This window comes from Homalodisca vitripennis, chromosome 4 (assembly GCF_021130785.1).
Source record: "Homalodisca vitripennis isolate AUS2020 chromosome 4, UT_GWSS_2.1, whole genome shotgun sequence".
NCBI classification, from domain to species: domain Eukaryota; kingdom Metazoa; phylum Arthropoda; class Insecta; order Hemiptera; family Cicadellidae; genus Homalodisca; species Homalodisca vitripennis.
The window spans coordinates 191,093,879-191,107,530 of record NC_060210.1 but is presented as its reverse complement, the minus strand read 5'-3'; the positions used below and the strand labels follow the sequence as shown (position 1 = coordinate 191,107,530).

The 13,652-nt window shown below is 35.2% G+C and overlaps 1 protein-coding gene across 1 annotated transcript in view; it reads left to right on the top strand.

The window, feature by feature from the left end:
* LOC124360824 (coatomer subunit beta'-like) overlaps positions 1-13,652 on the top strand; it is a 35,113-nt gene that overhangs the window by 7,587 nt on the left and 13,874 nt on the right. Inside the window, 8 exon segments of the mRNA XM_046814759.1 lie at positions 790-807; positions 809-989; positions 1,374-1,536; positions 1,980-2,213; positions 7,468-7,667; positions 8,626-8,879; positions 9,540-9,751; positions 10,353-10,479. Of these exon segments, the coding sequence (XP_046670715.1) occupies positions 790-807; positions 809-989; positions 1,374-1,536; positions 1,980-2,213; positions 7,468-7,667; positions 8,626-8,879; positions 9,540-9,751; positions 10,353-10,479 (1,389 nt within the window).

Genomic DNA, 13,652 nt, shown 5'->3' with positions numbered 1-13,652 from the left:
AATGATAAGAATCCAATTCAAGTCCAGGCAGTTCTGATGATGACATATTTGAATATTTTGTGGGAATTGACATGGTTGTTGGGGGAGGGGAGGGGAGGGAGGAGTGTAAATTTTTTTAGGAAATAAATATTTAAAAAATAATTCGCGGGTGCCAGTGGGGGCTGGAAAACCAGTGAAGAATTGAGAACGAACTGGATGAAATCCGTCACCAGTGGTGGTAGGCTGCTGATCCAGCCCCGGAAATGGTGTCATCAATTTGAGTCCACAACGATACCTGAACTAGAATTTTTATCAAAAACTGACTGAAATTTAAGGAGAAATATAATGGCAAAATATGAAATTTTGAAACAATAAAAATATCAATATTGATTGACTTTTGTCATTGTTCAAATGTCTTTTAGCTATCCATTTTCAAATATGATAAATTCAGTGTGAATACCAGGTATGACAGTAAACAAGCATTGCTGGGTGTCAGTTGTGAAAGCAAGCTCTGCCATCTGGAGTTAGTCACAACAATAAGGAAGCACTTCTGGGTGTCAGTGGTGAAAACAAGCGCTGACACCTGGGCAATTTTGGTTTTTCTCAAACTGTTGTGGATTAAAACATTATTTAGTTCAATAATTAATGGGTTTTGGATTGGTTATTTGGCTGAATTGCAGTCAATAATAAACTGTTAATAACCTAAAACCTAAATTATCGATATATTGGAGTTGTAGTATTTTATAAAGCTACAAAAGTAAATTGGGAATGTACATCATTGTTGCATCTCATAACTCATGTGATGGACAGGTGTGGCAGCTTGGATCTCCCAACACCTAACTTCACCCTGGAGGGTCACGAGAAAGGTGTGAACTGTGTTGATTATTACCATGGAGGAGACAAACCTTACCTCATCTCTGGTGCCGACGATAGAATGGTGAAAATCTGGGACTACCAGAACAAAACGTGTGTGCAGACACTTGAGGGACACGCGCAGAATATTTCAGCAGGTTAGTTTATCATCTTTGAAAGTTATTTTTATTATTTTCATCCAATAATGATGACTACTATAATGTTAATTTATTTAATACTTTTTACAGCTTTATTTTAATAACTTGCCTAATGATTATTAATGGGTTATTCATCTAATTTTTAACAGTTTAATACAGTGATATAGGATCATTGTATGTCGTATAAAACTTACTCTTGTGGACCACATATTAATAACGTATCTTGTATGAAACTCAAAAAATGGTTATGTAGGCAAAAATAAATCTTGTAGGAGATTTGGAAGTAAAAGGACAAACTTTAATGTAGTACACTAGTGTAATAGTTTAATATTGTTCACCAATTATGGAGGAAAACATTCTCTAGAAGAGTGGATTTTGTTTCAGTTTGTTTCCACCCAGAGCTGCCGATCGTGCTGACTGGCAGCGAAGATGGCACAGTGAGGATCTGGCACTCCGGCACGTACCGTCTTGAGTCATCACTCAACTACGGCTTTGAGAGAGTGTGGACCATTGCTTGTATGCGTGGCTCCAACAATGTAGCCTTAGGGTGAGTCTTCATTGATTAGTATTTACTTGCTGTCATTTATTTGTAATTAGAAACTGACTGAGATTGCAGTCCTACAGTCTGACTCCATGAAGATTGTGTTGTTGAGAACTAATGAATGGCATTTGTGTCTCTCAGAAATGATTAATTAACGAGGATGTCAATTTACCTCAGAAACTGGATATATCTGCAACACCAAAGTAGTCAAAGTAATTAATTAATTATTTGGTTAACTTTCAGTGCTTATCATCAGCATCATGAAAACTTAAAGAACTCTGCACTTTGAAAAACAGACAACATGCCCTAATTGTCTCAACATTTGATCCTTTGTAGCAACCTCTCGGTCTGTAACAACTCTGACAAATAACAAACAGCTTGACACAAATTCCAAGTGTGTCTTGTTGTTTTACAACGTGTAATATTATAAACTTGATATTTATTTCCAGATACGATGAGGGCAGCATCATGGTGAAAGTAGGACGGGAGGAGCCGGCCGTGTCCATGGATGTCAACGGAGAGAAGATCGTGTGGGCTCGCCACTCAGAGATACAGCAGGCCAACCTGAAGGCCATGCCGGAAGGTATTGAGATCAAGGATGGGGAGAGGCTCCCGGTGGCAGTCAAGGACATGGGCAGTTGTGAGATCTATCCCCAGACAATCGCTCACAACCCGAATGGCAGGTCGGTTTTAACAATGTTCATATTTCATAGAAACGTCTATACCTTATAGTCATGTACACCAACTGCATGCCTTTGCCTTTGGAATCGTCTATACCTTATAGTCATGTACACCAACTGCAAGCCTTTGCCTTTGGAAATGCCTATACCTTATAGTCATGTACACCAACTGCATGCCTTTGCCTTTGGAATCGTCTATACCTTATAGTCATGTACACCAACTGCAAGCCTTTGCCTTTGGAAATGCCTATACCTTATAGTCATGTATACCAACTGCAATTCTTTACCTTTGGAAACGTCTATACCTTATAGTCATGTACACCAACTGCAAGCCTTTGCCTTTGGAAATGCCTATACCTTATAGTCATGTACACCAACTGCAAGCCTTTGCCTTTGGAAATGCCTATACCTTATAGTCATGTACACCAACTGCAAGCCTTTGCCTTTGGAAATGCCTATATCTTATAGTTATGTACACCAACTGCAAAACTTTGCCTTAAATAAAAAATCACCAGCGAAAATAATTTGTATTTATAACACAACTGTAAAAGGAGCATGTCACACACTAAGCTCTCGAGTTAACCAACATGTATAAATTTGTTTGAAATGGTAATTTTTGAATAAAAAATTTAGGGTGGCACCAGTGAGGATGGAGGATATATTTTTCTCTAAGATAATAGAGTGACAAACAACTTTGTTTTAACTTGTCATATGAATTTCACTCGGATACCTTTCTAACAGATCATTTTTGAGCTTTTAGGAACATTTGAAATGTTTCTCAAAAGAAATTGATGGAAAATAAATTTTGTTGTGTTTGTTTTAGGCTATATTATTATATGAGAAACCTGAAAATTTCATTATACTCAGTGTTTTCAGAGTTCTTGTTGGATACCAAACAAGGGGATTTTACTTGGATTCAAACAAAAATACAGTTTTAAAACACATTTATGTCCGTGTTGCTTATTTTTAAATGTGTTTAAGACATTAATTGTTACAGAACTAATTTAGATCAATAAGTATAGACCAGCAGTAACTAAAAAGTTACAGAATGACCATAGCTTTTAGTCGTGTTATAGCAACTTATATATTGAGAGTATCACAACACTAAAATCAGATACAGTCAGGATGATGTATCTAAACGGATTCATGCTATGTAAAGGGTTAACCATTTATTGAGCTAGCTACTTTAACCGGTTATTGTGCTAGGTAGTTTAAACTGGTGTCAAAATTTATAAACTACAGTGGAAACCTGGCTAATTCGAACTTCTATAATTCGAAATCTTCTTTAATTTGAATATTTATATTGGTCCCTAGCATTTTTCTATATAAGTAATGCAAAAATATTTGGATAATTCGAACTTTTTATTCGAACCCCGATGCCGATTTTAAAGTGGAAAGATTCGCGAAAAGGCGCTGCACTCTTTCTAATCACAAGGCACTTGCTTCAAGGCCATTGGGCACAGATCGAGCCACCCTCCGCCCCGGCCGGCCGGCTCGGCCCTATGCTTCCGCGCCTATTGTTTTGTAGACGTGACTCATCGCGACTGGTACAAGTTGCGCTGCCTGCAAGACCACTCCACCCCCACCCACTCCACTCCCATGTCATCGCCTCGTAGTCCTCGAACATAGAAACTGTCTTTGGCTCAGAAAATAGCGGCAATCAAAGAAGTAGAGTAGGGAATTCCTCCTAACACATTGTCCACCTACTTAAAGAAATAAAGAAAAAAAATTTGTCCACCTACTTAAAGAATAAAGAAAAAAAATTTGTCCACCTACTTAAAGAATAAAGAAAAAAAATTCTCGGGAGTGAAAGTGAGAACATTAAAAGACCGGAAGGAAAAGGTTAAGGGAGCCAGAAAATCCAGATTTGGACAATTGTGTTTTAAAGTGGTTCAAACAAACTAGGGATCAGAAGATTCCAGTGAGTGGTCCTCTCATACGAAGCAAAACTGAACAATTTGCTACTGAATTGGGGAAACAAGATTTTAAGGCTTGTTCAGGGTGGCTTGACGGCTTCAAAGATCGCAACAAAATTTCGTTGAAATCCATTTGTGGTGAAGTGGAAGCGTTAATCAACAAGAAGCCAACCAATGGAAAACAGATTTGGAGGAGATGATTCAGGATCAGGACGAAAGGGACATCTTCAATGTTGATGAAACGGGACTTTTTTTAAATGTACCCCTGACAAAACACTCGTATTTAAAGAAGAAAAATGCCACGGAGGAAAAACTGAGTAAAGAGAGAATTACTCTCCTGGTTGGTGCAAACATGGATGGATCAGAAAAGCTGCCTTTTCTAATGATTGGCAAGTCGGCTAGTCCCCGTTGTTTCAAGAATGTCAAATCAAAACCAGTGGAGTATGTGAACAACGCAAGAGCTGGGATGACCAGTTCACCTTTTTGAGAAATGGTTGTTGAACCTAGACAAAAAGTTCATAAAAGAAAAACGAAAAGTTATCTTGTTTATAGGCAACTGTACTGCGCACAACACGATTCCAGTAATGGAAAATGTTTAGTGATTTTTTCCCTGCCAATATGACTTTGGTTGTCCAGCCTATGGACCAGGGGATCATAAAAAATCTAAAACAGTTTTACAGACTTTAAAACTGGTTGAGTACATACTGACTGAAGATTGTGACGCCCTAAAAATCAAGTTAGACATTCTTCAAGCCTCTCGCATGTGCAAGAAAGCTTGGGACAAAGTAGCGCCCGACACAATCAAACACTGCTTTTAAAAAAGCTGGTTTTGTAAAAAAGGAGGATGACGCTGAAAAAGCCAAAGACATTATAGCGGAAGCAGTACCTTCAGTTGACGGCTGAGAGGACGTTCATTACTGACCCTGCCATCTTGTTTGAAGATTTTGTCAACGTGGATGAAGATGTTGCAGTATGTGGTGAGAGACGCGGAGATCATCGCTGAAGTGCTCAACAATAAACAAGATGGCGACATGGCATCGGGTGACGAGGAAGGCGAGTCATCAGTTGGGGCAGAAAATAAACGTTCTGAGTGCGGCCGCAGCAGCACATTACATCATGGAACTTAGACGTTTTTTTTTTTTTTTTTTTAAGTAAAAATTTTCAATTCATTGAATATGGCAGAATCTTTGAAAGACTTAACTTTAGAAAACAAGTGAAGAGATTTCCGATTTCTTTCGAAAAAATAATATTGTACTGTATAATGTTCTTTATGACCATTCAAACTTATTTTCTTTTATTGATAAACATATACTGTAATTGTGTATTTTTTAGATAATTCATTGATTCAATTTTGCACAGAAAAAACATACATTTACAACCACTCATGTTATTTTCAATAAAGGTTTTCAGCAAAGAAGTGGTGTCATTATTTTAAGCCTTTAATTCCTAACTTTTGTAATTTGAATTTTTGGATAATTCGGATTTTTTTATTGGTCCCTTGAGATTCGAATTATCCAAGTTCCACTGTATTAATAAAATAAGACAGAAAGCATTAAAATGATGTTAAAAGGTTTTAATAATTACGTAAAAAATATTACGTTATAATTTTTACTGTCATATGATTGTAAATCTATATAAATCCCCCCTATTACATAGGTTTGTACAAGAACAAAAAGATTGTTTGGTATTCCTAAAGCTTTCTTTTATATTGCTAGTTTTCTTTTATCATAAACTTACAAAATAAGATAAGAATTTAAATATTTTTTGTTTAGTACTTTTTACTTTTCAGGTATCATTGTGATTTTTTGCATTAATTCATTTTAACTTGTAGAATTTATGAGTGTTAGTACGAGGCATGTTTTTAAAGTAAGTAGCATTTTTAAATTACACAGCCGCAGCGCTGCAGTTGCTGTTTAGCGCATGTGCGTAGTGTAGCTACATCAGTTGGGAAGCCACAGACGCCGTTTGATCGAGTCTTCGATTTTGTTTATGTGATTTTAAAATGCAGCCAACTAACGAGAATCCCGCCGACTGTGAAGTGCGTGCTATGATTCGTTTTCCCTGTGCTAAAGGCTTAAAAGCAATTGACATTCATCGTCAAATCAGTGAAGTTCATGGTGAAAACATTATGAGTGAAGGAATGGTGCGGAAATGGGTTAGGGCGTACAAAGATGGCCGCACAAACGTTCATGATGAGGAACGAAGTGGGCGACCTTCAGTCATTACCGATGATCTCATTCAAAAAGTGGACTGTAAAGTGAAAGAGAACAGACGGTTCACAATTTCGTCCTTAGCTGAAAAATTTCCTGCTGTATAAAGAAGTGTTCTCTACGAAATTGTGTCCAAACGTTTAAATTATCGGAAACTGTGTTCACGGTGGGTACCGAAAATATTGAATGATGAGCACAAAACCAAACGATTGGGCAGTACATTGAGCTTTCTCGAGCGTTACAGTAACGAGGGCGATTGATTTTTAAGCCATATCGTTACAGGCGATGAAACGTGGGTAGCCTACGTTACACCAGAATCAAAACAACAGTCAATGGAATGGCAGCATTCAACATCCCTTAGGAAAGTCAAATTCAAGCAAACAATTTCTGCCCAGAAAATCATGTGCACTGTCTTTTGGATAGACAGGTCAATTTTCTGCCTCGCGGTGAAACAATTAATGCAGCCGCGTACTGTGAAACTTAAAAAATAAACTGCGCCGCGCAATTCAAAACGAAAGGCGTGGCATGCTGAGTGCAGGCGTCGTTTTGCTCCACGATAATGCTCGTCCACATTCAGCAAATTGAACGCAAGAGCTCATCACTTCATTTGGCTGGGAACAATTGGACCATCCTCCATACAGTCCCGATCTAGCGCCTAGCGACTACCATTTGTTTCTGCACTTGAAGACGCATTTGGCAGGGAAGCGTCATTCCAATAATGAAGAAGTAAAAACGTCTGTGCAACAGTGGTTGTCCAGTCTGGCGGCAAGCTTCTTTGACACGGCATACAAAAGCTGATCCCAAGATACGACAAGTGCCTTAATAATAATGGAAATTATGTACAGAAGTAGAGGAAAGAATGCTCTTTCAGGTAAATTAAGTTTTGTTTGAAAAATTTACTTGTTGATTCTTTTTATATCAAAACGGTACTTACTTTAAAAACATGCCCCATATTTTATTACAAACGTGTGAATAGCTATATTTTAGCTTCAGTCTGAACTTTGAGGAAATAACATTTATTTTTCTTTCGACAGTATTATTATACTAATATTTTTCTACTTAATATTATTTATCTACATTTTAAAACATGTCCTAAAAACTGATTTAACCCTAAGATGAATGCGGTTGCAGGTTTGTGGTGGTGTGTGGTGACGGAGAGTATATCATTTATACAGCAATGGTGTTGCGAAACAAAGCGTTTGGAACCGCACACGAGTTTGTGTGGGCTCAAGACTCATCTGAGTACGCAATTCGAGAAGGCACCACCACTGTCAAGGTGTTCAAGAATTTCAAGGAGAAAAAATCGTTCAAACCTGAGTTTGGTGCTGAAGGTAAATTACTTATGTCCATCCAAGCAGTAGTCCATTTTAAATTTGTGTTACAACAGTGTTACCTGCTTCCAGTTTTTCATATTCCACTGTTATGATGTCATCTTGGAAATTTAAATTGTTTGAAAGATTTCTTCTTAATTCTTTTTGAACCTCAGTTAATTTCATTCATGTTTTATAGAGAGTGTTGGACCTGAAAAACTTGACAGTCTGGAATTTTATAAAGCTGCAATGTCTGGAAATTTGGAAGGAATCTCCTGTAGTTTTAAATATTATTTGATAACTAATATCATGTTTTCTATATCTCATTAAAATATTTTTGTTTCAATTAATTTTTTACTGTAAAAGCTATTGTTAATAAACATAATAAATTAGAAAAGTTCAAAAGTTATTTTTCTAAAATACTGCTAAAAGAAAGTGATAATGATGTCATGGTGGGTACTACATAAACACCAACGTAACTCTAGATTCTACATAAGATAATAATACACAACTCCAATAGTTATAGTTTAATATAAAATATAAAAATAAATAATTTCATGATCTAAAAAATTCACTGGAGGGAGAGTCAGTAAATTTTGGGTTTTGGTATAATATCCTTGTTTCACCTTTTTAATTTCACACACATTTGTTTAAAGCACCTTATGTTTATGTTACGATTTCATTGAAGTCTTTTGAAGGTTCATACAAGGATTGGAGAACTCTGTATTTAGTTATTAATGTTTATTACATTCTTAGTAGGAGACTATGGGAAGCCAAACCATAAGCAAGATCTAATCGAATATATGTGTCTTAAGTAGGTCTTAAGGAAAAGGTAATAAAAATTTACCTTAGATGTAATTTAGTAAAATGTGGATATTTTTTGCATAATAATTTCACAATTTGGTTTCAAATCTTACATTGTTCACTTTTAAATTGCCCTAGTTCTATTTTATTTTCCATGTACCCATGTCTGAAACAGGTATCTTCGGTGGCTTTCTCCTGGGCGTGAGATCAGTATCAGGTCTGGCTCTGTACGACTGGGACACCCTGGAGTTGGTCAGACGTATCGAGATACAGCCACGGCACGTCTACTGGTCGGAGAGCGGGGAGTTGGTAGCACTGGCCACGGACGACAGCTACTTTGTGCTGCGCTACGATGCCGGTGCTGTACAGGCCGCTAGAGAGCAGGGCGGTGACGCTGTCACCCAGGACGGCATAGAGGAAGCTTTCGATGTCAGTTGATAATGTTTACATAGTTGTAACTCCTTCCATGAGTTAAATAAGTGTGTTCCTATGATGGCCATCACATGGCGTACTAACTCATATTTATTTTCTTAATTGTTAATGGTGAAAATAAAAAAAAACTTTCATCTAGGAAAATCAACTAATATCCATTTTAAATTTATTTACACAGGAAACTGAATAATGAAGTTCAGATAAGTTGTAATTTTTTATCTTTTTGGTCCAATCAAAATATTTGAAAATAAAAAGCAAGATTGTTTGGTTGTTTTATTGAGAGTTATAAATGAACATCATGATTGAGTTTTGAACACTTGGAAGACAATCCAAGAACTAAAAAGGATTTAAATTTAAAAGATAAATAGTGTCAGGTTATAAATAACTAGAATAAATGACAATATATTAGTTGTATTGGGTATTTTGAGAAGGCAAGATTTTCCTCAATGGAATTTGGGAAGATCTTATACTCTAAATATGTAACACAAAAATCTCTGTGTATACATTTTTTAAATCATAATTTGTTACTAATAAAAATCAATAAATGTATTTTTTTAATTTAGTTTATTATTTACAAGCTATGTACGAAAAATAAATAATTTTGCTGGTTGTTATTGCAATTATAATGTAATGCTAAGTTGATTGCTTGTCCCACAGGTGCTGGGGGAGGTACACGAGTCAGTGCGCACAGGATTGTGGGTAGGTGACTGTTTCATCTATACCAACAGTGTGAACCGTATAAACTACTACGTGGGAGGAGAGATAGTGACAGTGTCACACTTGGACCGCACCATGTACTTGCTGGGTTACGTAGCCAAGGATAACCGGCTCTACCTGGGCGACAAAGAGCTCAACATCGTCTCCTACAGGTGACCATGTTTATTTTCTTTACGCTTGATTTAAGAAAAGCATTACTTCCGAGGTGTGGCCTTTAGAGCCAGCTCTAGTAATCCACCTTGCGTTTGTTCCACAAAAACATTGTTAGACTTCAAACACTTCAGTAAAGATAGCAGGTGAGATAAGGTACTGACAGATAGCAAACTCTACCAGTATCAATAAGAAACTACAGCTTACAACATATCGTCAAGCAAATACTAATAGAAGATAAATGTATAGGCAAATGAGGTGTAACCTTGGTATTAGCTGAGAGTGAGGTTGAGTGATGTTACTAATATCTGTGTATGGTTGAATGAGGTCTAATCTTGCTATTAGATGAGTGTAAGTTTGAATGATGATGATACTACCCAAGTGTGTGGGTTAATGAGATTTTAATACAATTTATAAAATTATTATACTAATTTTTTTGATGACATTCGTGTCATATAAAAATTATTCTTAAATTGAAACTTGTAAAAAGTTCCATCAAAACGATTTCTTCCAAAAGTAGAATCTATTTTTTGCCATTCTTCCTTATTAAAATATAAAGTGTATTTTGATCATGTTATAATATCAATTGAAATGTTGTTGCAGTCTTCTTCTGTCAGTATTAGAGTATCAAACAGCTGTAATGAGAGGAGACTTTGAGACCGCTGACAAAGTCCTACCAACTGTTCCCACCCAATATCGCACCAGAGTGGCTCATTTCTTGGAAAAACAAGTAAGGCACATAATTATCTCAAGCAGCAATCTGTTATATGCAAATATAAGGAGTGTAAGAAAAAATTTTAATAACCTAATGGCTGAAATAAGTCAAATCAAAAATAAAATTAATTTTCTTGTTCTAAGTGAAATTTGGATAAAACGATGAAGAATTAAATTTTTACAAACTGCCAGGTTACAATACTTTTGCCAATTGTAATAACAGCTATAGAGCTGGGGGGCATTTTGTGCTTTGTGGACCAAAATATAAATGTATTGCAAGTTTAAATTAGATATGGAAACTGCTGATTGCTTATTGCTAAATATAACTATTGAACACTCATATTTTAAACTACTATGTCTATTTAGACTGCATAGTCATTCAGAAAAATAATTTTACTAGCGAACTCTCTAATAAATTGCAAAATTTAACCACAGCAGCATTATTTACGTAGGAGATATAAATATAAATTTGGATTTAGCAAGTAGCCGCCAAATGTACATAACTATATTAATCTACTAAACAATAATGGCTTCATTTCACTCATTAATAACCCAACAAGAATTACTGAAAACACAAAGTCAATTATTGACCACATTTTTGTTCGACATGCAGATATAAATTCCTTTAAAAGTGTAATTTTTGACATAGGTCTCACTGACCTGCTTGTTGGGTTTTAAATTTTCTGCAGCAGTTCTAGGTTTAACAGGCTGGTAGTAAGTAAACAAATGCCAGATAACTTTGTATATGATTTAAGTTTGGCTGCGGATAGCTTGAAAGAAGCAGACTGGAGTGCGTGTTTTGTCGTCAAACGATGTAAACATAAGTTATGAGTTGTTCCACAAGACTCTGACAGAATCTCTGAATAATTGTTAAATTAATTCAGAAGCAAAAACAAGCTAACTAAAGCTAAAACTTTTAGTCCATGGTTAAATGCAAATTTACTTTTCAAAATACAAAAAAGGAAAAGACTATACATAATTTATAAAAAGCGCCCATACGACCAATCATTCAAATTATATTTCAATTTATTCTGATGCATATTTCACTAATAAGATTAACAACTGTAATGGCGATTCTTCACAATATTGATAAGTAATAAATAACATATTAGGTTCGGGAATAAGGAAAAATGTAGATAAATTGGAGTTGTGCAATGGTGAGATTTGTCAACAATCCTAAAAGTGTGGCTGATAATATCAATGATCACCTTATCGGAGTCCAAGGTCGAGTCAGTCCCGGTCCGCCCGCCGGTCGGTCGCACTCTGCCGTCGACTATCAGCCTACCATCGGGGGCATTAACCGACAACGTCACAACTCTTTTTTCATAGCGCCAACTAATATAAATGAAGTTTTGATCACTATTAAATGTTTAAAAAACAAAAAATCTACTGGATTTGATGGCATTTCCGTAAACCTCGTAAAAAAGACAGCGGAGGCGATTGCTCCAGTTTTTGGTTCATATTATAAATCTAAGCTTTCAGAACGGCGTTTTTCCTGATAAACTTAAAATTAGTACTGTTGTTCCAATATTTAAAAATAATTCATCTATTAAAATTGACAATATAAGACCAATCAGTCTATTATCCATATTCTCTAAAATATTTGAGAAAATAATGAGGACCAGACTTGTAAAGTATTTAGACAGCATAACGTTTTTTCAGCCCGTCTCAATATGGGTTTAGGAAAGGAATGGGGAACAGAAGATGCGTTGCTATCGGTTACAGAAAATATTTACAACAATTTCAACACGAAACAAAAAGTAACGGGTCTTTTTTATTGACTTCAAAACAGCTTTTGATCTTGTCAATCATAATATACTACTATCTAAATTGGAAGCAGCTGGAGTACGGGGAACTGCACTCAATTGGTTTAATAGTTTTATAAGTAATAGAGTCCAAAAAAGTCAAAATTGCAGATCAATTTAGCGCACCACTAACTGTCCAAGCTGGTGTGCCACAAGGATCGGTGCTATCGGCTTACCTTATTTTTAGTTTTTATAAACGATTTACTCGAATTAGCCTTTTCAAGGTCAAAACAGTGCTTTTGCAGATGACATTGCTTTTTTTTATTCAGAGAAAAATATTTATGATATCTGGGTAAATATAAATAAGGATTTAGAACTATTAAGGTCATGGTGTTTTGTAAACAAAATGGTAATTAATGTTAAGAAAAAACATGATATGTAAATTTTATTTTAGTTAATAGTTTTGAATTTCCTGCAGAGTTAACTCTGCACAATTTTAACTGTTTGTCGAAAGATTTGCAAATGTGAAGTGATAGAAAAAAAATACTAGTTTTAAGTACTTGGGTATTAACTTAGACGAAAATTTAAATTGGCAAAATCACATTTCATTATTACATAAGAAAATCAAATATTCAATCAGAACTTTTTATTATTTGAAGAATTTCTGTGAACCCAGTCTATTACGAATTATTTACTTTGCTCTAATTGATTCCAGGATACAATATGGTGTGCAATGCTGGGGGGGAACCTTTAAAAAACTATTTGGAAAAACTCAGAGTATCCCAAAATCATATTATAAGAATAATACTCAACTGTCACAAAAGAGAGAGCGCCTACCCTTTGTTTTGTCATCTAAAAATATTACCCCATTAACCATTTGTTTGTTTACAAAGTTTTAAAAATCTTTTATATTAGAAGTGGCAACACTGGTACAGAAAACCTGTCTTACCAAACAAGAAGTAATTTACAACGAATATTTAGATTACCTAAAGTCAACAAATCTAATTTTAAACAGTCTTTTCAGTATATTGCTCCTAAGTATTTTAATCAATTGCCACCTCATATTAAATCATGTTCCAAACTTGAAATCTTTCTTAAATCAAATAAAAAAATTGGCTATTTTTCATATGATGACGTGTTTTTTTCTAAATGCTACTCTTGTATAATTAATTACATCTATGTATATTCTAAAATCTTACTATCTGCTCACTTAAGTTGTTTTTATATGTACTTTGTAATGAGTCTTATAATGTACGGTACAAGCATGTAGAACCTGTATTAGTTATTAAAGTAAGAAGTTTTTGTAATTTTTTCTTTTGTCATATAATGTAATATTATAATATTTAGTTCCTCAATTTTCAACACAGGCGCCACTGAGTGCGAGTTTTTAATTTGTTGCTGGACTCACAATTAATTGTTTATATTGTAATTTTCTTAAATTAAT